At 46.4% G+C, this 21,757-nt stretch overlaps 1 protein-coding gene across 1 annotated transcript in view; it reads left to right on the top strand.

The window, feature by feature from the left end:
• The window catches only part of SDC1 (syndecan 1), a 40,763-nt gene extending 21,652 nt beyond the window's left edge, over positions 1 to 19,111 (top strand). Inside the window, exons 2-5 of the mRNA XM_074988982.1 lie at positions 15,251 to 15,335; positions 16,144 to 16,649; positions 16,920 to 17,043; positions 17,848 to 19,111. Coding sequence (XP_074845083.1) covers positions 15,251 to 15,335; positions 16,144 to 16,649; positions 16,920 to 17,043; positions 17,848 to 18,014 — 882 coding nt within the window. The 3' untranslated portion in view covers positions 18,015 to 19,111. The remainder of the gene's footprint in view (positions 1 to 15,250; positions 15,336 to 16,143; positions 16,650 to 16,919; positions 17,044 to 17,847) is intronic.
• Positions 19,112 to 21,757: the final 2,646 nt, after the last annotated feature.

Raw genomic sequence — 21,757 nt, 5'->3', positions numbered from 1 at the left:
CCCAATAGTGAAAGTATAAAAGGAACAGGGAGAGCTGTATAGCTCCTGGCCTGGTCTTCCCCCAGCAGCCCCCAAAAGCAGCTGCCCAAGGGAGTCTTAGCCTCACTCCCAATACAACAGATTGAGGTTAAAATGACCGGGCTCTGTTAAAACTGCTTCCAGTACTTGCAGCAATGGAGTAAGCTTTCCCATATGTACGCAAGGCCATCTGCATAACACACTTGTATCCCTTGCTTGCTTCTCCAATGCTATAGTAGTTCATGGAGGCAAGGCACAGAGCAGGGACCCTCTGGGTGCTGCAGTTGACCATGAATGGCCTCTGAAATGGGCTTCTGCTTAGTGGTTCTTAGGCAAACTGCATTGATAATGTAGCGCCCATTAACCTTTTGGCTGGCCCAAGTTTGAATGTTAGCTATGAATCTGCTCACTGGAAACTACTGTATTCACCTGCTCGTGGTCAGTGAGATGTGTGGCATTTGTATTCCATCTTGGGGTTCGCAAACTGTCCGGCTTGTGCCATGTTGGAGCAGTCTGGCTAAAGTAACTGCCAGTGGTACAGCAGGATGATAGAGTAACCATAACTGTCTGAATTAGAAGCAAATACCTCCACTAGTCTAAAGTGACTGCCCACAGGCCTCATTTAACCCCTTTTACGTGCGTTCCTTCACAGTGCCTTTCATTAGCTTCTCAGCACATAGCAGTTATTTTTCTCCCATCTTCAGGTTAATGTGAGATCTCTCACTGTATGTATGCACCCTGCAGGCCTGTGGCTCTGAGCAGCTGGGGGCAGAGCTAGCCAGTGGCTCTCACCTGTCTTTTTTCTTTGTGCAAGACTCCCCTTGTTCCACTCTTAGTATCAGTGTCAAGTTTCAGGTGGCTCTGGTGCCAATCCTCCCAACTGAATTGTTGCCTCCAGAATTTGTGGATCTATGATTGTGAGATTTAAATGTGTTTAACTCCATAAATGTCTGGAATAAATTCTGCTTTTGACTTCTTGCCAATTGATATCGGTGAGCAACCAGGAAATGGCCTATAGCAGATGTACCTCTGTAAGGTCTTTCCAGCATGTCTGACAAGATGGCAGTTGATGGCTTCCATGTCATAGGTGAGCTGGGTTTTCACACTAGGTTGTAGCTGCAGTGACATTTGCATGTGGTGTGATCAAGGACTGCAAAGGAGAAGCCACTTTGTGGCAGAATGAGTGGGGTGGGGACCAAATATGCAGCAAAGCAATATTCCAGATAATCAGGCTTGGCAGAATGTCAAAACTAGAAAGATGAAAAATTGGATCCTGCAGATTGCATAGTTGTAGCGAGTCACAGGGGAGTGTCAGATGGATGCAAATGAAGCTCAACGTCTGTTAACACCTTTTGACATGCAGTTGAAAAAGAAATCAAAGTTCTCAGGCAGCCATCTTTCTTCAAGTGTCCCTGTGGTGCTCCACATTAGGTGTCCAGGCTCGCCCGGCACCGCAGATCGGATCTTCCAAGCAGTTTCTGCCGGACCGCACATGCGCCGGTGCACGCCACTCCCTTGCGCGCTCCTGGCCACGTGCGCGATCCGGTTCCCGCCAGCTCCTCTTAACCGCCGTCAGCTGCAGACGGAATCCGACTAGGCTACGGCCAAGTTAGCGTATTCAATGGTTTTAACTGTTTTTTCTTTAAAGTTTTCAAGTTCTTAGGCTACTGTTAAGTTAGCCAGTTTTTGTTTTTTTGTTGTTGTTGAAAATAACAAGCGGGACGGCATTCAGTCCAGTCCTAGTAACAAGCGGAGCACCGGAGGCCAGGAGCCTAGGGCCATTAGCCCTCCTGCCGCTGCAGGCTATTGCAGAGGGGGAAAACAGCACAGAGAAGGTGCTAAGTACCCCATTAACAACTGAAAGACTCACCAACAATGTCCTCTTCAGGATTCAAGAAATGTGAGTCTTGCCGAGAGGCAATGCCAGCATCTGATGGGCACAGTCACTGCATAAGGTGCCTGGGGGAGTCCCATGTCACGCAGAAATGCTCCTTCTGTGCAAAATTAACAGCCAGAGCAAGGAAGGACAGGGAGATGCGGCTTAAAATGCTGCTCTTCGACAAAGCCCTCCAGCCAGACGTGCTGGAGCGGCCGCAGCAGGAGGGACCCTCCAGGGCCCATAAAAGGAAAGCCGCCTCCCTCACCCCATCAGCGCAAAAACGGAGGAAAGTCTCCCCAGCCCGATCCCTGCTGGCAGCAACAGCGAGTGGGACAGGAGGAGCACACAGCCCCCAGCTGCAGCAACAGCTGATCGGCGGCGGCATGGAGAGCCACGTGGAGGTGGCTCAGCCTCCGATAATCAAACAGCCGCCCCGCACCGCAGGCAGGGCGGTGGCTAAACAAGTGCCGGTACCGGTGGCACCGCAAGCAGCGGCACCGACCCCCGGGGAACCGGCAGTGCAGAGGGCCCAGGCATGCAGCTTGCAGGCACCGGAGGACACCACCCATGCGGCACCGCCCATAAGTGTGCCGAGCATGGTGTGGATGGGGCCGAGATCCCCTACATGTCAAGGGGCGGAGCTACCCCCTCAAGGGAGGGGGAAGGCTGCACACAAAACAAGGCACCACAGCCCCTCTCCAGACAGGGCTGCAGAGTTGCTTTCTCTCAGCCCTCCGCTCACGCTGCAGACTCCAACTAGAAGGCAGGGGTCCCCCCCAGCCTACCCGGAGCTCCTGTCTCCATTTTTACAACCAGCCTCGCCCTGGCTGGGACCACCTTCACCCTTCCTGGGGTTTGAGCCGCTGGAGTACTATCACAAATCGCTCTCTCCAGTGTCCCAGGTCTCTCAATGATCTCGCTCCCCCAGACGCAGAGGGTATGCACCAAGGGAGTGGTCCAGGTCACCTTCCCAAGAACAGTGCCCATGCTGCCATGGTCGCCCTTATCACGCGGGGCATAGACACCACCGGCAATCTACCAGGGAAAGATCCCCACAGATGGTCCCGTATCCCCGAGGGCAATCGCGAACGGGGACAGAGACTCAAGTATCTCGGGGGAGCTGGTTATGGAACCCTGAGATTTTCCCTTGCAAGCTTCCAGCGAGCGGATGTACCATCACCAACAGGAACCAGAAGGGTCCAGAGAGGCATACCCTACTGGTTCCTCGCTCTCCTCCCCGGACGAGGCTACAGCCCTGGGGGAAGTCCATCCTCCGGATGATCTCCAACAGTTTCAAGAGCTGTTTAAGAGGGTGGCCTTCACGCAAGGCATCCAGACAGCAGAGGTGCAAGAGAAACACCATAAGCTCCTCAAAAATCTGAGACCTCCGGCCTCCTCCAAAATAGCAATACCGCTTGATGAAGCAATCTTGGAGTCCGCCACTATGATATGGCAGACCCCTGCGTCTTATCCGCTCTCTTGTGGACAGGCGGAATAGAAATACTTCGTGCTGGCGAAGGGCATGGAGTTCCTGTTCAGCCACCCACAGCCAAATTCCTTGGTTGTGGAGTCGTCGCAACAAAGATCAAAGACATCTCAATTCAAGACGGGGAACAGACAAAGATGCCAAGAAGCTAGAGCTGTTCGGCAGAAAGGTCTCCTCCTCCTCCACTCTACTGTTGCGAATGGCAAATTATGCAGCGCATCTAGCGAACCATAATTTCGACAACTACACTAGGCTAACCTCCCTCATGGACTCGCTTCCAGAGGACAAGAAACCAGCGCTCAAGGCCATCGTGCAAGAAGGCTACGCGGCCTCGAGCATGGGAGTTCAGATCGCCCTGGATGTTGCGGACACAGCAGCATGCTCCACAGCTACGGCAGTGGTGATGCGAAGGGAGTCCTGGCTCCAGACTTCGGGTATACCGAGGGAGCTTCAGGCAAAGATAGTCTATCTTCCCCTCGACTCGCAGAAGGTGTTTGCTGAATCAACTGACTCGGTCCTTCATTCCAGTAAAGATTCAAGAGCCACACTTAGGACCCTGGGGATTTACACCCCTCCATACAGAAAGGAAAAAGTACTACCCTCAACAAAGACAGTACCAGTACCAGCAACAGCATCCCCAGTATCACAGGGGTTACGAGCAAGGGCGACATCAACAGCACCAGCAGTACAGAACTCCCAGGCGACGTTCCCAACAGAGCTGTGCGTCCTCGGGGCAGGGCCAAAGGCCACAAGTTTGACACACAGATCCAGGGCTGCGCCATCACTACCATCGCACAAGGTCATCTGAAGCAGTTATTCCACCATCGCCTCCGACCATTCTCCAACCAGTGGCAAAGGATCACCACAGACAAATGGGTGCTGGAGATCATAGCCACGGGGTATGCCATCCCCTTCCAGTCGCTCCCACCGCCACGACCTCCACCCAGGCCCCACCTCCAGGAGGCCTCCCACGTAGCGAGGCTGAAGCAGGAGGTAGACCATCTCATGCTCATAGGGGCAGTGGAAAGAGTGCTGGAGCAACTGCAAGGGAAAGGGTTCTACTCGAGGTACTTCCTCGTGGAGAAAGACAGGAGGCCCATCTTAGATCTTCGAGGCCTCAACCGGTACCTGCGCAAGCAACGCTTTCGGATGATCACAATCGCCTCCATCCTTATGGCACTGGACGATGGAGATTGGTTCACAGCCCTCGACTTACAAGACGCGTATTTTCACATAACTATCCATCCGGCTCTCCGACAATTCCTCTGGTTCATGGTAGGCAAAGAACATTTTCAATACAAGGTCCTACCATTTGGCCTCTCCTCGGCCCCCAGAGTCTTCACCAAGACCTTGGCAGTGGTGTCAGCCTACCTGCACAGATGGGGCATTTATTCCCATATCTGGACGACTGCCTACTCAAAGGGGCCTCGAAGGAGGAGGTACTACGCATGATACACATCACAGCAGGCACGTTCTCTTCGCTCGGCCTGGTTATCAATCTGGCAAAATCAAAGAGACCCCCACACAGGACACAGAGTTCATAGGGGCACACATAAATTCTATTACAGGTGAGAGTATATCTACCAGAGACTCGCTTTCGGGCCATCGGCTCCCTCATGCAAGTCATCACCTTCAGACCTACGGTGCCGGTGCTTATAGCTGCTGGACCACATGGCAGCAGCGACGTTTGTAGTACAGAATGCCAGGTTACACATGCGCAGCATGCAGCACTGGTTGGCGAGCGTATACAAACCAGCAGCGCACACCGTTCACAGGGTGGTGTCGCCCACAGCAGAGGTGCGCAAATACCTGCAATGGTGGGTAAACCCCAAGAACTTGCTAACAGGGGTACCCTTCCACCAACCACAAATATCGGTTTTTCTACTACAGATGCCTCCCTCATAGGGTGGGGAGCACACATGGGCAAAGAGGTGACTCAAGGGCTGTGGTCCTCCACAGAGCAGTCACTGCACATAAATATACTGGAGCTCAGAGCAGTGTTCAACGCCTGCAGACACTTTCGAGACCATATACAAGGCAAAGTAGTCGGGATCAGTTCAGACAATACCTCCACCATGTTTTATATAAATCGGCAAGGAGGAGCTCGGTCCCGTGCCTTATGTGCGGAAGCAGTCCGGTTATGGAACTGGTGCATCGCCAACAATATAATTTTGAAAGCCTCGTACTTACCAGGCGCTCACAATGTGAAGGCAGACCAGCTGAGCAGGCGTTTCGCACTCACGCACGAGTGGCAGATCTGTCCCGATCTGCTACGACCGATTTTTCAGGCCTGGGGTTTTCCCCAGATAGACCTGTTTTGCCACTCAACACAACAAGAAGTGCCTACAATTCTGCTCCAGGGCAGGACTGGGACGGGGGTCCCTGGGGGACGCATTCACGATCTCCTGGAGGGGCCACCTGCTTTACGCTTTTCCTCCCACAGTGCTGATCCACAAAGTCTTGCAGAAAGCCAGGAGGAAGGAGCCCGAATGATCCTGATAGTCCCAACGTGGGATCGACAGCAATGGTTCCCCCTACTCCTGTGCATGTCGGACCAGCCACCAATGCCCCTTCCGGTGGCACTGGATCTGCTCACACAAGCCCAGGGGTCCATAGTGCATCCGCACCCCCAAGGCCTGCGACTACAAGCGTGGTTAATCCATGGCTCAGCTCCCTAGAGAGCACATGTACGGAGGAAGTGCAACAAGTCCTAGAAAGTAGCAGGAGGACTGCCACCAGGAAGACCTACAAGCAGAAATGGACTCGCTTCACGGCATGGTGTTCTACCAAACAGCTGGCCCCCCTTTTGGTGCCTATACGTGTAATATTAGAGTATTTACTGGACCTCAAGAGAGGAGGACTCTCACTATCCTCGTTAAAGGTCCACCTTGCTGTCATTTCGGCGTTCAGACATGAAGAGGAAGGGCACACAGTGTTCGCCCATCCCATGGTTACCAGGTTCCTCAAAGGGTTGGTAACCTATACCCCCCTCAGAAACTGCTTCCACCTTCGTGGAACTTGGACCTGGTGCTTAATGCGCTAACGGGACCACCGTTCGAGCCTTTGGCCACGGTTTCTCTCCGCCTCCTTACGATAAAGACGACCTTTCTTCTCGCAATCACGTCAGCTCGCAGGGTGAGCGAGCTTGCGGCAGTTATGGCAAGGAGGGGGTAACCATATGGCTGCATCCAGCCTTTGTTCCTAAAGTTTCTTCTGAGTTTCACATTAACGAACCTATTGTTTTACCCTCGTTTTATCCAAAGCCTCAACTCTAACAAAGAGGTGCGCCTACACCTCTTGGACGTGAGGAGGGCGCTAGCCTTCTATATAGACAGGACCAAGTCCTTCTGGAAAATGGATAGACTCCTAGTCTCTCTCGCTCCCAAATCGAAAGAAGGTCTCTCTTGGCAGAGAATCTCGAAGCACATCGTATCCTGCATAAAAATGTGCTATGAACTCAGACTCCTTTACTGGGCACGCCCAGGGCTCATTCCACTAGGGCAGTGGCAGCATCAACAGCCTTTTTCAAGGGCGTTGCGCTAAAAGATATTTGCAGAGCGGCAACCTGGTCATCCTATGACACCTTCACCAAACATTACACCCTTCACAGGGTATTCCAAGAGGATACCTGTCTCTCGACAGCGGTCCTCTCGAGGATAAGCTGCACATAATCCGATTACCCACCTCCTATCTTGGGCTACTGCTGGGTAGTCACCTAATGTGGAGCACCCACGGGGACACTCGAAGAAGAAAAAGGTTACTCACCGTAGTAATGGTGGTTCTTCGAGCTGTGTCCCCGTGGGTGCTCCACTACCTGCCCATCCTCCCCGCTTCGGATCTCTGTTAAGTGTTTTGCAGGAGCATCCGAGGCGGTTGGTCAAGGAACTGGCGGGGACCGGATCGTGCACGTGGCCAGGAGCGCGCAAGGGAGCGGCGCACACCGGCGCATGCGCGGTCCAGCAGAAACTGCTTGGAAGATCCGATCTGCGGCGCCGGGCGAGCCCGACACTTAATGTGGAGCACCCACGGGGACACATCTCGAAGAACCACTGTTACTACGGTGAGTAACCTTTCTTTCTCTGCTTGCCTAAACAGTTTTTCCCCTCTGCCCTATTTATGATGGACTTGATGCCTATGGGCATGTGCCAATTAGAAATGTAAGCCTTCCATTCAGACACATGATGCTGACTCTTCTATTCTCCCAGTAAGGCTTCCTCTGAGAAGAGTAACTCCCACTGACTAATTCTGATCTCCAGTAGGAAGTAGTGAGTATAGGGTATGAATAATTCTTAATCTAGTTGAAGGACTTCTATCAACACTTGACCCTACCAGAGGCTGCTGTAACAAATAATTGCTGAGGTACCTCACCTACACAAACTGTTTGTTTGTTCCTACTTGTATGAAGTTTGGGTGGGGTGAAGCCACCAACTGTTTACAAAACTCCAGCCACCACTTCACTAAAGCTGGCATTCTGGCAGGTATGAAGCTTCTGCAGTTGAAAGTGGCTTTGGTGTCATGCTGTGAGGCAAAATGTATTTATCTAGACAAGAAGCATTCCGTTTTAATGTACTACATTGGGAAAGCCGTGTTCTGACCCTTAAACCCAAAACACTGGAGTGCCTTTATGTAAGGTCGGCATGATTTGCTCACAACACATACAAAACTGGTGCTGTGCTCAGAACTAGAATAGATAGCTTGCTGCTGTCTTCAAGTACTTGGCCACTGCTCGTGGCCCTCTTTTAGTGATACTGAATCATGACCTCATCAAGGTAGTAGTTGATGCAACTATTCATTATGAGCGGTAATGACTGCGGTACCACTGTGGTAATCCTCTGCCAAAAACATACATCCAATCAAGATGAATGGCAAACAATCGCTTCAGCAGGGTATTTCGCAAATGGGTCTGTTATGATTGTAAGCCTCAGTTGTGTGCTTTATGAAAGGCTCTGTTTTGGTATTCTGGTAGCATGATGGTGCCACTCCAAAGCTGCATCTACTTGCCCCATCCCTTTCAGAAGGGGTATGCAAATGCAGGTGAGCAGAAATGCAAGTGAGGTGTGGATTTAAATGCCTCACTTGCATGTTCCCATATGATCTGGCTTTCAGAAGAGCCATTTCCAGAAGTCAAAGCAGCCATATGCATGGGGTTCTTTCAAAAGGAAGCCTCTTTGAAAAGCACCCTTCATCCTACTTCTTTCCAGAAAGAGGGGTTCCTTAGAAAGGGGGATTGCCTCTTGAAGGTACTCCATCCACATGGCTGCTTTGGCTTCCAGAAATGACTTCTGCAAACCAGATCATGCAGGAATATGCAAATGAGGTGATTGAAATCATAAGAACATAAGAATGGCCATACTGGGTCAGACCAAAGGTCCATCAAGCCCAGCATCCCATCTGCCGATGGTGGCCAATGCCAGGTGCCCCAGAGAAGGAGAACAGAAGACAAGTGATTTATCTCCTGCCATCCATCTCCTGCCCTTGTTATGAAGGCTAGGGCACCATACTTTATCCCTGGCTAATAGCCATTTATGGACCTAACCTGCAAAAATTTATCAAGCTCTTTTTTAAACCCTAATAGAGTCCTGGCCTTCACAGCCTCCTCGGGCAAGGAGTTCCACAGGTTGACTGTGCGCTGTGTGAAGAAAAATTTCCTTTTATTAGTTTTGAACCTACTACCCATCAATTTCATTTGGTGTCCCCTAGTTCTTGTATTATGGGAAAAGGTAAATAATTTTTCTATATTCACTTTCTCCACACCATTCATGATTTTATATACCTCTATCATATCGCCCCTCAATCGCCTCTTTTCCAAACTGAAAAGTCCCAGTCTCTCTAGCCTCTCCCCATATGGGACCCTTTCCAAGCCCCTAATCATCTTAGTCGCCCTTTTCTGAACCTTTTCTAATGCCAATATATCTTTTTTGAGGTGAGGAGACCACATCTGCACGCAGTACTCGAGATGTGGGCGTACCATAGTTTTATATAGGGGAAGTATGATATCTTTTGTCTTATTATCGATCCCTTTTTTAATAATTCCTAACATCCTATTTGCCTTACTAACTGCCGCTGCACACTGCGTGGATGTCTTCAGAGAACTATCCACTGTAACTCCAAGATCCCTTTCCTGATCTGTCGTAGCTAAATTTGACCCCATCATGTAGTACGTGTAATTTGGGTTATTTTTTCCAACATGCATTACCTTACACTTACCCACATTAAATTTCATTTGCCATTTTGCTGCCCAATCACTCAGTTTGCTGAGATCTTTTTGTAGTTCTTCACAATCCCTTTTGCTTTTGACTGTCCTGAACAACTTGGTGTCATCTGCAAACTTTGCCACCTCACTGCTTACCTCATTTTCTAGATCATTGATGAACAAGTTGAACAGGATCGGTCCCAGGACTGAGCCCTGGGGAACACCACTAGTTACCCCCCTCCATTGTGAAAATTTACCATTTATTCCAACCCTTTGTTTTCTGTCTTTTAACCAATTCCCGATCCATGAAAGGACCTTTCCTCCTATCCCATGACCACCTAATTTACATAAAAGCCTTTGGGGTGGGACCGTGTCAAAGGCTTTCTGGAAATCTAGGTATATTATGTCCACTGGGTGCCCCTTGTCCGCATGTTTATTAACCCCTTCAAAGAATTCTAATAGATTAGACAGACACGACTTCCCTCTGCAGAAACCATGCTGACTTTTGCCCAACAATTCGTGCTCTTCTATGTGCCTTGCAATTTTACTCTTTACTAGTGTTTCTACTAATTTACCTGGTACTGATGTTAAACTTACCGGTCTATAATTGCCAGGATCTCCTCTAGAGCCTTTTTTAAATATTGGTGTTATATTGGCCGTCTTCCAGTCATTTGGTACCAAAGTGGATTTAAAGGATAGGTTACAAACCACTGTTAATAACTCCGCAATTTCACATTTGAGTTCTTTCAGAACCCTTGGGTGAATGCCATCTGGTCCTGGAGACTTGTTACTATTCAGCTTATCAATTAATTCCAAAACCTCCTCTAATGTCACTTCAATCTGAGTGAGTTCCTCAGATTTGTCACCTAAGAAGGCTGGCTCAGATTTAGGAACCTCTGTAACATCTTCAGCCGTGAAGACTGAAGCAAAGAAATCATTTAATCGCTCCGCAATGGCACTGTCTTCCTTGGTCGCTCCTTTTATATCTTTATCATCCAAGGGCCCCACTGCTTTTTTAGCAGGCTTCCTGCTTCTAATGTATTTAAAAACATTTTACTATTGTTTTTTGAATTTTTGGCTAGCTGTTCCTCAAACTCTTTTTTGGCTTTTCTTACTACATTATGACAGTTAATTTGGGAGTGTTTATGTTCCTTTCTATTTTCCTCACTAGGATTTGACTTCCACTTTTCAAAAGCTGCCCTTTTCTCTCTCACTGCCTTTTTAACATGGCTGTTTAGCCATGGTGGTTCTTTGTTAGGTCTCTTACTGTGTTTTTTTTTATTTGGGGTATACATTTAAGTTGGGCCTCTAGTATGGTGTCTTTAAACAGTTTCCATGCAGCTTCCAGGGATTTTAGTTTAATTACTCTACCTTTTAGTTTCTGTTTAACTAGCTTCCTCATTTTAGTGTAATTCCCCTTTTTGAAATTAAATGCCAGAGTGTTTGACCGCTGCGGTGTTCTTCCCAACACAGGAATATTAAAAGTTATTATATTGTGGTCACTATTTCCAAGCGGTCCAGTAACAGTTACCTCTTGGACCAGATCCTGCGTTCCAGTCAAGACTAGATCGAGAATCGACTCTCCCCTTGTGGGTTCCCGTACTAGCTGCTCCAAGAAGCAGTCATTTAAGGCATCAAGAAATTTAATCTCTGAATCCCGTCCTGAGGTGACATGCACCCAATCAATATGGGGATAATTGAAATCTCCTATTATTACTGTGTTTTTTATTTTGATAGCCTCTCTAATCTCCCTTAACATTTCAGCATCACTATCACTGTCCTGGTTAGGTGGTCGGTAATATATTCCTAATGCCATATTCATATTAGAGGAATGAATTGTTATCCATAATGATTCTATGGAACATTTTGATTCCTTTAGGATTTTTACTTCATTTGATTCTATATTATCCTTCACATATAGTACCACTCCGCCACCCGCACGACCTGTTCTGTCTTTCCGATATAATTTATATCCCGGTATGATAGTGTCCCACTGATTGTCCTCATTCCACCATGTTTCTGAGATGCCTATTATGTCAACTTCCTCCTTTGATATGAGGTACTCCAGTTCACCCATCTTATTAGACAGACTCCTAGCATTAGTGTAAAAGCATGTTAGAAAACTACCACTATTTATATGTCCGCCTTTCACAGACGTGGTGGATTTTTTTATGCACGATTGTTTCACATCTGATCTTGCCCATATATTATTTCCCACGTTCCCTATCTGACTAACTTCTAGGGAATCCCTGTCTATGGAGCCTCGTGTAAGAGAAGTCTCCGTCCGATCCAGGTGCTCCCCCGCACCAATCGGCTTTCCCCCACCTCTTAGTTTAAAAACTGCTCTATGTCCTTTTTAATGTTTAATGCCAGCAGTCTGGATCCACCTTGATTTAGGTGGAGCCCATCCTTCCTGTATAGGCTCCCCCTACCCCAAAAGTGTCCCCAGTTCCTAATAAATCTAAACCCCTCTTCCCTACACCATCGTCTCATCCACGCATTGAGACTCTGAAGTTCTGCCTGTCTATCTGGCCCTGCGCGTGGAACTGGAAGCATTTTAGAGAATGCCACCAAAGATGTTCTGGATTTCAGTCTCTTTCCTAGTAACCTAAATTTGGCCTCCAGAACATCTCTTCTACCCTTCCCTATGTCATTGGTACCAACATGTACCACGACGACCGGCTCCTCCCCAGCACTGCCCATAAGTCTGTCTAGATGCCTCGAGAGATCCGCAACCTTCGCACCAGGCAGGCAAGTCACCATACGGTTCTCCCGGTCATCACAAACCCAACTATCTATATTTCTAATGATCGAATCCCCCACTACTAAAACCTGCTTCTTCCTAACAGCTGGCGCTCCCTCCCCCGGAGAAGTATCCTCGGCACGAGAGGATACAACATCACCCTCTGGAAGGAGGGTCCCAACTACGGGATGGTTTCCCTCTGCTCCCCTTGACTGCTCTCCTTCCCTGAGCCTTTCATCCTCCGTAACAGCCTCAGGACTGTCAGATTGGAGGTGGGACAGCCCTACTATGTCCCGGAAAGTCTCATCCACAAACACCTCTGCCTTCCTTAGCTCCTCCAGTTCAGCCACCCTGGCCTCCAAAGCACGCACTCGGTCTCTGAGGGCCAGGAGCTCCTTGCATCGAGCGCACACATACGCCACCCGCCCACAGGGTAGGTAGTCATACATACTGCACTCGACACAATAAACAGGATAGCCCCCACTCTGCTGCTGGGCTTCTGCCTCCATTTCCTACTCCTAGTTATATATGAGGGTTAATTAAATGTTTCAGATAGAGGTTGTTATAAAGGATTTAGTTTAAGGGCAACAGAAGTCACTGGCTCCCTCCAAGCTCCCCCTCTCAACTCCCCTCTCCAAACTCCCTCCTGTTAGCACGCACCCTGTTTGCCAGCACCCGGTCGCAAAGCTCCCTGGTCGCTTACTAGCAGGGTTTAAGTGCTCGGCCTCCCTGATAGCTCCTCCCTCTGCCTACAGCTCAGCCAATCAGCACACGGTGTTTCAATTCAAACCTAATCAGCTTCCAACTGCCTGCCTGCCTGCCTGCCTGCGCACATGGCCTTTCAAACAAACAAACACTCAGCTCAGCACTCCAAACAAACTCCAAACAAACACACAAGCCCAAAACCTCCAAATATAAGCAGCCACTTACCCCAAGGTGCTTTAGTTTGCTCCTTCCTTCTCCTCCTCCAGGAGAGCCTCTCCAAACTCCCTCCTGTTAGCACGCACCCTGTTTGCCAGCACCCGGTCGCAAAGCTCAAATCCACACCTCATTTGCATTTCCAATCAGCTGCATTTGCATGATACTTCTGAAAGGGAGGGGCCATGTAGATACAGCTTAAGAGTTCTTATGGTAATTAAATCTTTTCTGTTGGCAAACAGGACTGGGTATGCATGAAGCTTGTGGTTTTAGTCTGCCTTTGGTGCCAACTGTAGTTGAACAGTGAGTGACAATGACTGACTATTCATATAGTATCATGTATGATCAGTAGTTCTGCTGTGGCTGCCAGAAAGCAGTATCCTTAGTTGCTTCTCATGGATGGCCCCTCTGAGCTAGTAACTTTATTTTCAGCCTTCAAATACAGCAATGTAACGCCACCTCCATTCTGCTACTTTGGTTAGTCAGCAGGATTAAAGGTCACAGTAAAACCTTGACCATGAGGTGTGTGCACTGATCAGAACTCAACTAGTTAGCAGCTACAGATGAAATGTCTAGCCTTTGTGTCCAAGAAGGCCAACAAATAGGTACAGAAACCTGGTTTCTCAACTTTGTGCTACTTGTGTTCCAAGAATGGCCACTGTTGAACCAGACCTACTGAAACATTGTGGTCACTGAGGGAGTGCAGGGGAAACAGGGCACCATGCATAACTGGGATATCCTCATGTAATGATATTGCTCTTCTAATAAACTTCCTTATTTTGTTCTGCTAGCAGGTAGATGTCTTGGCTTTGCTTAAACCCTTCATGGTTTAAGATCATGGTGCCAAAGAAATGTATCTTTGTATTTGTGGGGGTTTGAGATCCCAGGTCACTTCTGCTGCAACTGTCTGCAGCACACCCAGGAGCATCTCCAGGTGTGACTCCTTGAATGCTCATCTGGGTCAAAACTTTCAGCTGAAGTCTGCAAGCTAGTAGTGTGCTGCAGTCAGACTGGGCAAATTGGTACACTCAAAGCATCCATATGGATTAATTCAAGGCAATTTAATCTCTAAGTTGAAAGCCTCAATCAAAATTTATTTTAATCAACTTCCATTTATGCTTCAATACTTTTCTGAAGAAGTATATTATGATATACCACTAAAGAGGTGCATTAAACTGTGCTGACTTACAGCTAACAGAGCATTTGTTAGATTTAGCATCTTGCTACCTAGGAGGGTCAATTATAATTATGGTATAGGATGATTGATATTACTTGTTCAAGTCACAAATCATGAACAAAATGCTGAAATTGCACTAGGGTGGTTGATGAAATTTAAACATGACAGTATATAGTCTAAGCAAAGCAGTGTTAGGCTTTCCACTTTCTATTCATAACAAGCTGAGGCCAGAATATGTTGAAATGACACACCTCCTTAATGTGCACTACCAGGCCTGTTTGGGATTGTGGGTGATATAATAGATAATTGCAAAGAATATGTAGGTGTGAGCTCTCCTAGGATGGTATCCATTGAGACTGTAGCCATTTTAAACAAGCCTGCCTTTCCTAGCAAGAGTGTTCTCAGCCTTCTGAATGGACACTTAAAATAAGTGCTAGTCAATCCTCAAGTGAGTTGACTTCACTTGGGTTGGAAGCCAAGCATTGTGCTGCATTTGCAGAGTAACTATTGCACAACAATCCACCTAGATAAAGAGAAGTGGATTGATTAAATCTGGCTTTGGTTATCCCTGAAAAACAAAATTTTCATTCAGGATGCTTATTGCATTTCTTTCCACTAGTATTCCCGTGTAAGTGCCTGCAACTAAAATCCAGAACTAGAGGCTATTTTCAGTGTGACTTCCTATGTCGTAAGTCAGCCCAGAAACCATAGCTTGTACATACTGAACGATGGCAAATGCTGACCTTTCTTGATGCTAATGATGTTTTTGTGTTTGTCCAGACTATTAATCACTCTTGTGCTAGTCTCTTGGCTAATGTGTCCCTTTCTCTTTGAAGCAAACTACAAATCTAAACCTTCCACCTGAAGACCTCGACTCATCTGGTGATGATGATGATGATGCTTTCTCTGGCTCTGGGGCTGGTGAGTGGGCTCATATTTCTGCTTGATTGTCATAAATTCTTTAAGGCCTGGGGCTCCCAGTATACAGCTTAGTAAAGATGTGTCCTGGCTGCTTCCCTAAAGGAAGGTAATGCAAGATGTGTCCTATGTCTGTCTCTCCTTCTGGGAACAGCTAAGTTATTCTAGGCTTTTTTTAAACCTTAAGCACAAGTAGAAAGCTGAGAATTGAAATGAGCTTCCAAAACCATATCCATTTCTGCTGACATTAAACCAGTGATCCCGGAGGTGTCCACAAAGACATTAACTGTACTATTAATGGCAGTGATTCCTGGCTCTTGCAGGCCACTAAAAGGAAACTACCCATTTTGGATGGGAGATCCTTGCTGATAGGGTTGAGCATAGGAGCAAGGGGGAAAGCAGTGCTGAGAAGTCCTCTGGCTTTTGGGAATGTAGAGTGGTGAAACAGAACTAGTCTTATCCATCAGACTTGCATATGATTCCCCAGCCCAAAGGGGAGTTCTAAGTAGCTATGTAAGTAATTGCTCGTTAATGCTTGCCAAAAAGGTTGGGGTGTCACAAAAAGAAACCCTTGGTAAATGGACTGCTTTGCCTCTTTGGCACAGTTCTAACAGTGGTGTACTGAACTGGCAGTACTTGAGTAATCAGCATTTTGGGGGGTGATAAGGAGCATTGTGAAGAATTTGGGTCTAATCTAGGTCTTTGCCCCTTCTGATGAAAGGCTAGCACACCATACAACACACTGAGCTACTTGTACTTGTCTGATCTTGAGTCTTCTGTACGTCAGTTTAATGCTGAACATTCTGGTTAGGTTCCTTGCCAGATCATCCTCCTGTGGTTGCCTGGAATGTTACCTTAGAACGTGCAAATTCATCATCAAGGTCAGCAATAGCTCCTGGAGCAAGTGTTCACGATCCTGCAGTTCATGGCACGGAAAGCCTAGCTGAAACAGAAATGGTATCCTCAGCCCCAGCTAGTGACAAGGTGCCTGATGAGGCTATCCTTTCAGTTAAGGATGAAACTCGTGAACTGGGCTCAGAGAAACCTACAACAAATCAGGCAGTTATCCCAACAAGAAGCTCAACTACTCAGAGACCTCCTCTCGGAGTGACCACCGACCAAGCCTCAGACACAGTTCATGTAACGGAACCTGGTATCCATCACTTAGGCCCATCTGACACCAAAGAAACAATTCATCTCAACTTCACCACTATTAGTGATGAAGACATTGGATCTCCCACTGTAGTTCCATCCTGGGGTATCATCCCTATGGAAACCACAGAAATGCTGTCTCCTGAAGAAAGCTCTGGGGATCAGGTAAGAATTAAGTTTTATATGAAATGTCTTTCCCATAGTGCTGAAACCATACTACACTGATGGAGTGTAAGAACCTGGTTCCACTCCACGTATGAACTTAGTTTCTAGAGTACCTCATAAACTGTTAATTACTGGGAGTGAGGGAACTCTTTGTCATCAGTTGAGGGGTAATCTAAGAACTACTGGTATATCAAAGGTCAATGTAAAGCTTCCAGTAACTCCCATCAGTGAGCTGAAATGTGACTGGCTTGACCTGTACCTTTCCCACAGGGGGACTTCACTTTTAACGAAGAACCAGTAGTGCGTGAGGAATCTGAACTGGTTGACTCTTCAAGAGATGCTGAGGCTGCTGGAACTTCCCAGGGGCTAATGGACAGGAAAGATGTTCTAGCAGGTATTTTGAAATCTACTGAATGCAATAGAACAGCTTGTGTAACCATCCTATTTGCCAGTTGCCTAATTAGTAGAGTACTCATCCATACTGTAGAACTGAACATTTCCCTTTAAAAATCTCCAGTCATCAGAGCTCGAGGTATTTTTGGAAACATGCAAACATTACATCAAGGCACTGTGGCACAAAATATAGGTGCCGGATCCTTGAGTTTCTCCTGGTCAATGTCTAGATTAACACATCACTAATAAGTCATATGGGAATAAGGTAAAATCACAACTGACACCATATTTGGTAACATAAATGAAGCTGTTGCAGAACTGCTCTGCTGCCAGAGTCCTGCAGAGCTTAGGTCTAGGCTGCTGTTAAGCACATGTTGAAGTTGGTGGTTATACATGGTCAGGAAAAGCTTTTACAGCCAAGGATGGAACAAAAGCCTCTTTGCAGTACTAGACCCTTGCCTGTTGGTGGGAGTTGTAGTTGAGATATGATGGGGTCCTGGTAGTAGAGGATGTAACCTGGATGACCCCATCTTCAAACCCTTCTTTTGGGGAAGGCATGGAAAGCCTCTGGAGGGCAGGTGTTTAGAGGACAGAGTGCTCTGTTCCAACTGAAAGGTAAAAAGACCTGGGTACCGAATTTCCATTTGACTCTGAAAACTCTGAATCGTGTAATATCTCTTGATTTTTATGAAGTGCTCTTAAAGGTCTTGTCTCCAGTCCTACTAGTGAACCCTGGAATAGACATTCTGAAGTTTTTTCTCCTGAATAGTGTCTAGTGTGATGGGTGTTTTTTGCCTCTCCACAGGTGTCATTACTGGAGGAATAGTAGGCCTGCTGTTTGCAGTGTTCCTGGTTGGATTTATGCTGTACAGAATGAAGAAAAAAGATGAAGGCAGCTATTCATTGGATGAACCAAAACAATCAAATGGAGGATACCAAAAACCACAGAAACAAGAAGAATTCTATGCATAAGCACTGGTCTTCAGAACACTTCCCCCTCTTTCTTGAACTCTTCTGTCCTTGACAAAACCGGCTCATGGTTTTTCTGCATTAAACTCAAGCCATACACTCGTTTGACATAGCCCTCTGCCACCTTGCCACTGGAAACTTAACTACAAATTAGCTCTGGATGCCTGGAGCCTAGCCAGCTTTCTTGTACAAATACATATTTTTTCTTTCTTAGAAAAAGTGGAATGTGGGACCACAAGCACTGAACTTGCTGTGTCTTATCCAAAGACTCCTGGGAGGGAGAGCTGGCCTATATGTATATAACTGACTTTTTTTAGGAAAACAGCAGGAATTAATAGCTAAGAGAGCTTGAATTATCCCTGTTAAAAAGCCTTGTTACACTCAAATAGTCTCTGCTGTATGTATAATGTGTGAGATGATCTTTGTCAAATGCAGTAGAATCCAACAGCTGGTACCTCATGGTTCTTTCTAGTTGCCATGACTGTAGCACTTAATAGTGGCCATAAGACGTCAGCTGGAAAGAGGAGTGAAGGGCAAGGCACACAAACATTTGAGCACTGGTTTTGGAATTGAACACTAGGAACAAGCTCCTTAACACTTGGGTGCATATAGTAACTGTAACCTACACCTTAAATTGCATCTGGGCATCCTACTCTCACCCTGCTGCTTTTGAGGTTAAACGAAGAAATTGCTTTTGGGACCAAACCAACTTTAAGCCTCGTCTTACTGGCTCAGACATCTTACACAAGTCTGTGTGAGACCCTGTTGTATTCCAGACCACTGTTCTGGGCAACTAGTGCCATAGCCTATCTGTCTACCTCTGCATTGTCTGTTTGTAGTGGTGACTTTGAACTGGGTCTTGGGCAGTAAGAGAATCATAAACTAAACAGATTCATTCTTTCAGCTTAGGATTGTTGTGTTATAGATTCTCATGAATATTTACTCTGGAAATGATACTTGGGTCTTCTATAACTTTGGGTAACGTCAACATTAATGTCTTCAGTTTCTGAGCATAGAGGTGTCAGTAATGGGTAATAGGCTGACTGAGTGGTGGTGTCTAGAGGACTAGAGTCGTGTCTGAGTTAATTATCAGAATAGACCTAAGAACAGGAACACTTTCCAAAAGTCTCTTGTTTGGATGAATGTACAGTTTCGTGACTTGGTTTTTTGAATGCAATAGCTTTTAATGTAATATAAATAGATGCATTCAGTTGTAGCTTATATCATGCACTTCAGTGTCATCTTGCACCATAAATTTTACTTAAGGACTTTGTTCAAAAGAAATCTTAAGTTTGACACAGCCCTTGCCTCTACTTCACCATCTAGATTTTGTTAGCCTGTTTCAAATTCAGAATCTTTCTGACACTAGTGAAGGTACAGTGGAGGAAGAATGTTTACAATGTAAATATTTATATTGTGAAGCTGGAGAATGTGATCTGAGAACAACCCAGAGGCACATGTGTTGCATGTTCAGTTCAGATTTTTTAGCAAATGAAGTGTAGAATGTCAGCCTCAATTGCTAATCGAGGAAATTGGTGCTTTGTCAATTTCTGAACAATACCAAGAAAATACTTACTTTGCTCCAAATGTTGTGGACAAGAGATTACCCTGATGTGTGAATGTAGTTCTATGTTAACATTCTTAAAGACAAAACTGTCCATTACTGCCTTTATTTTTTACACTGAACTTTTATAAATTAATGCAACAGATGCTGTAATGCTTTACTTTGTACAGGAATGTAGAAAAACCAGTAATTGCATTCTATGAGAAATTCTCAAACCACAGGAAACACTATTTAAAAAAGAACATGACTTCAGTTGTACTGCCAACCTTTCTACAGGCCAAGAATAACTCTGTATATTTTGGTAATCTAAATGGATAACTGGAGTTACGGACATAAAGAGCTTTTTGTATTTAAGCTGATCCAAATAATGGAATATACTACTTCAGCTGGTTGTCTGTACACCTGCAATAAATGGCATTTTGGCAAATAATTGATAGCCTGTTCTGTCAGCCTGCCTGGGAGCTCTCCTGATTTTTCCCTTTCCTCAGTATGTTGCATATAACAATGCAGAACTCCAGGATTACTCACTTTGAAGCTTGTGTGTAGAGCTACACAAATGCAAGCAGTTTCAGCCCTGATGAGAAGAGACTTTTTTTTGAAGAGTAGGTGCCAAAAGCTTTGCCCATCCCCACTTGGTAACTGTGGGGAGGAGCCTGAAGTATAGCCCAGCAGTTAACAGCTCTGGTGCTTTCAAAGGCTGCTCAACCTACTTTGTGCTCAGACCGAGTTGTGGTTCCTCCCTTCCCATGATCCCAGTTCCTGGCTTTGTGAACCACCACTGTAGTGCTAAATGTTTAACAGGCTGCTATTGGCTCAGAGGTGTTGCGGGGGGCAGGGGGGCTGCTAGTGTGCAGGCAACAGCTTGGAGTAGAGGTTGAAGTAAGGAGGACTTGGATTTCTTCATATGACTGTACATGGCACCATGCCTCTGGTCTAGGACTGGCTGGGGAATTTTCCTGTTCCCAGGTAACTTTTTTTTTTTTTTTTGCATGTGCTAAATCTTGACTTTAATCAGTAGCCTTCAGTCAATAAAATGACTTGTACAAGGACTTCACCAGGACCTCACCAGCTTCTATTTCTGTGGTCTAAAGGAGCTCTTGCAAGCAGTGGGGAGGTGAAAGGAAAGTTTTCAAAAATAAAGCTCAGTTTACTGGAGTCAAGTGGTTGTGTTGGTTGCTAGCTTTCTACTTTAAGAACAATTATAGCCTTTGTGGTTGTGCATAGGAATTACTAGGCTGTGTCTACACTTGGTAAAAACTTCAAAATGGCTATGCTAATAGCCAGCTCGAAGAATGTTAATGTGCTGAAATGCATATTCAGCATCTCATTAGCATGCTGCAAGCTGCACCACTTTGAAAGTGCTGTGGTTCACTGGCCTGGGGCTTGTCTACATAGTCCTTCCACTGAGCGGAGAGGAATAAGGGGACTTGGAGGTTGGCAGGATCCTTTTGAAAAGGACCCCAGTGTAGACAAGCCACAGGTGAACAAAGTGCTGCAGATGGGGGCATGCTAATGAGGTGCTGGATATGCATCTTAGTGCCCCATTAGTATTCTTTTTGAATTTTGTAGTAAGTAAACACACTTTAGAGTCAAATTTGAACCTAACTCCTCAAGACAAGAGGTCAGGCTTTCTTTAAAGTCCAACATGCCTTAAGGTGAGCCTAACCCTTTCTTGGGAGGGAGAGGAACATCTGGGACTGCCAATGTTCTAATGCACTTCTGTTTAGGAGAAACTTAACTTTTATCTACTCCATTCTGAGGAAGTGGGTTTTACCCCTGAAAGCTCCTGATCTGGTAAATTTATTGGGCTCTAGGCTGGTACAGGACTGCTTGTTTAGATGTTCAGTTTGGGATGCACAGTGAAACATATCTTGCCTGCAAAGTGCTTCCTTTTATTAGCTTTCTGAGTAGGGTTAGGGATCATGTGCATATTGCCATATCAGGGTGAAATAACTAAATTATTTTGATGCTACACTGAACTGTTAAGGACAGAGCCAGGGAGAGGCTCTGTGGATTGAAGGGAGGAAAAAAAAAAACAAAAACCTATTGCTGGACTGCACAGGGTCAGTCAGTCCCTACTAGTGGGAAAGGGGCAAAGAGTCAGTAAAGGTAAGAAGGGGAACTCCACTTTAAACTAAGCGAGCAATAGGAATGTAGTGAGGCTCCTAGAGCCACTGGCTAG

This window comes from Carettochelys insculpta, chromosome 3 (genome assembly GCF_033958435.1).
Source record: "Carettochelys insculpta isolate YL-2023 chromosome 3, ASM3395843v1, whole genome shotgun sequence".
NCBI classification, from domain to species: domain Eukaryota; kingdom Metazoa; phylum Chordata; order Testudines; family Carettochelyidae; genus Carettochelys; species Carettochelys insculpta.
Note: the sequence above shows the minus strand (reverse complement) of the source record. Positions and strands in the feature narration are given on the sequence as shown.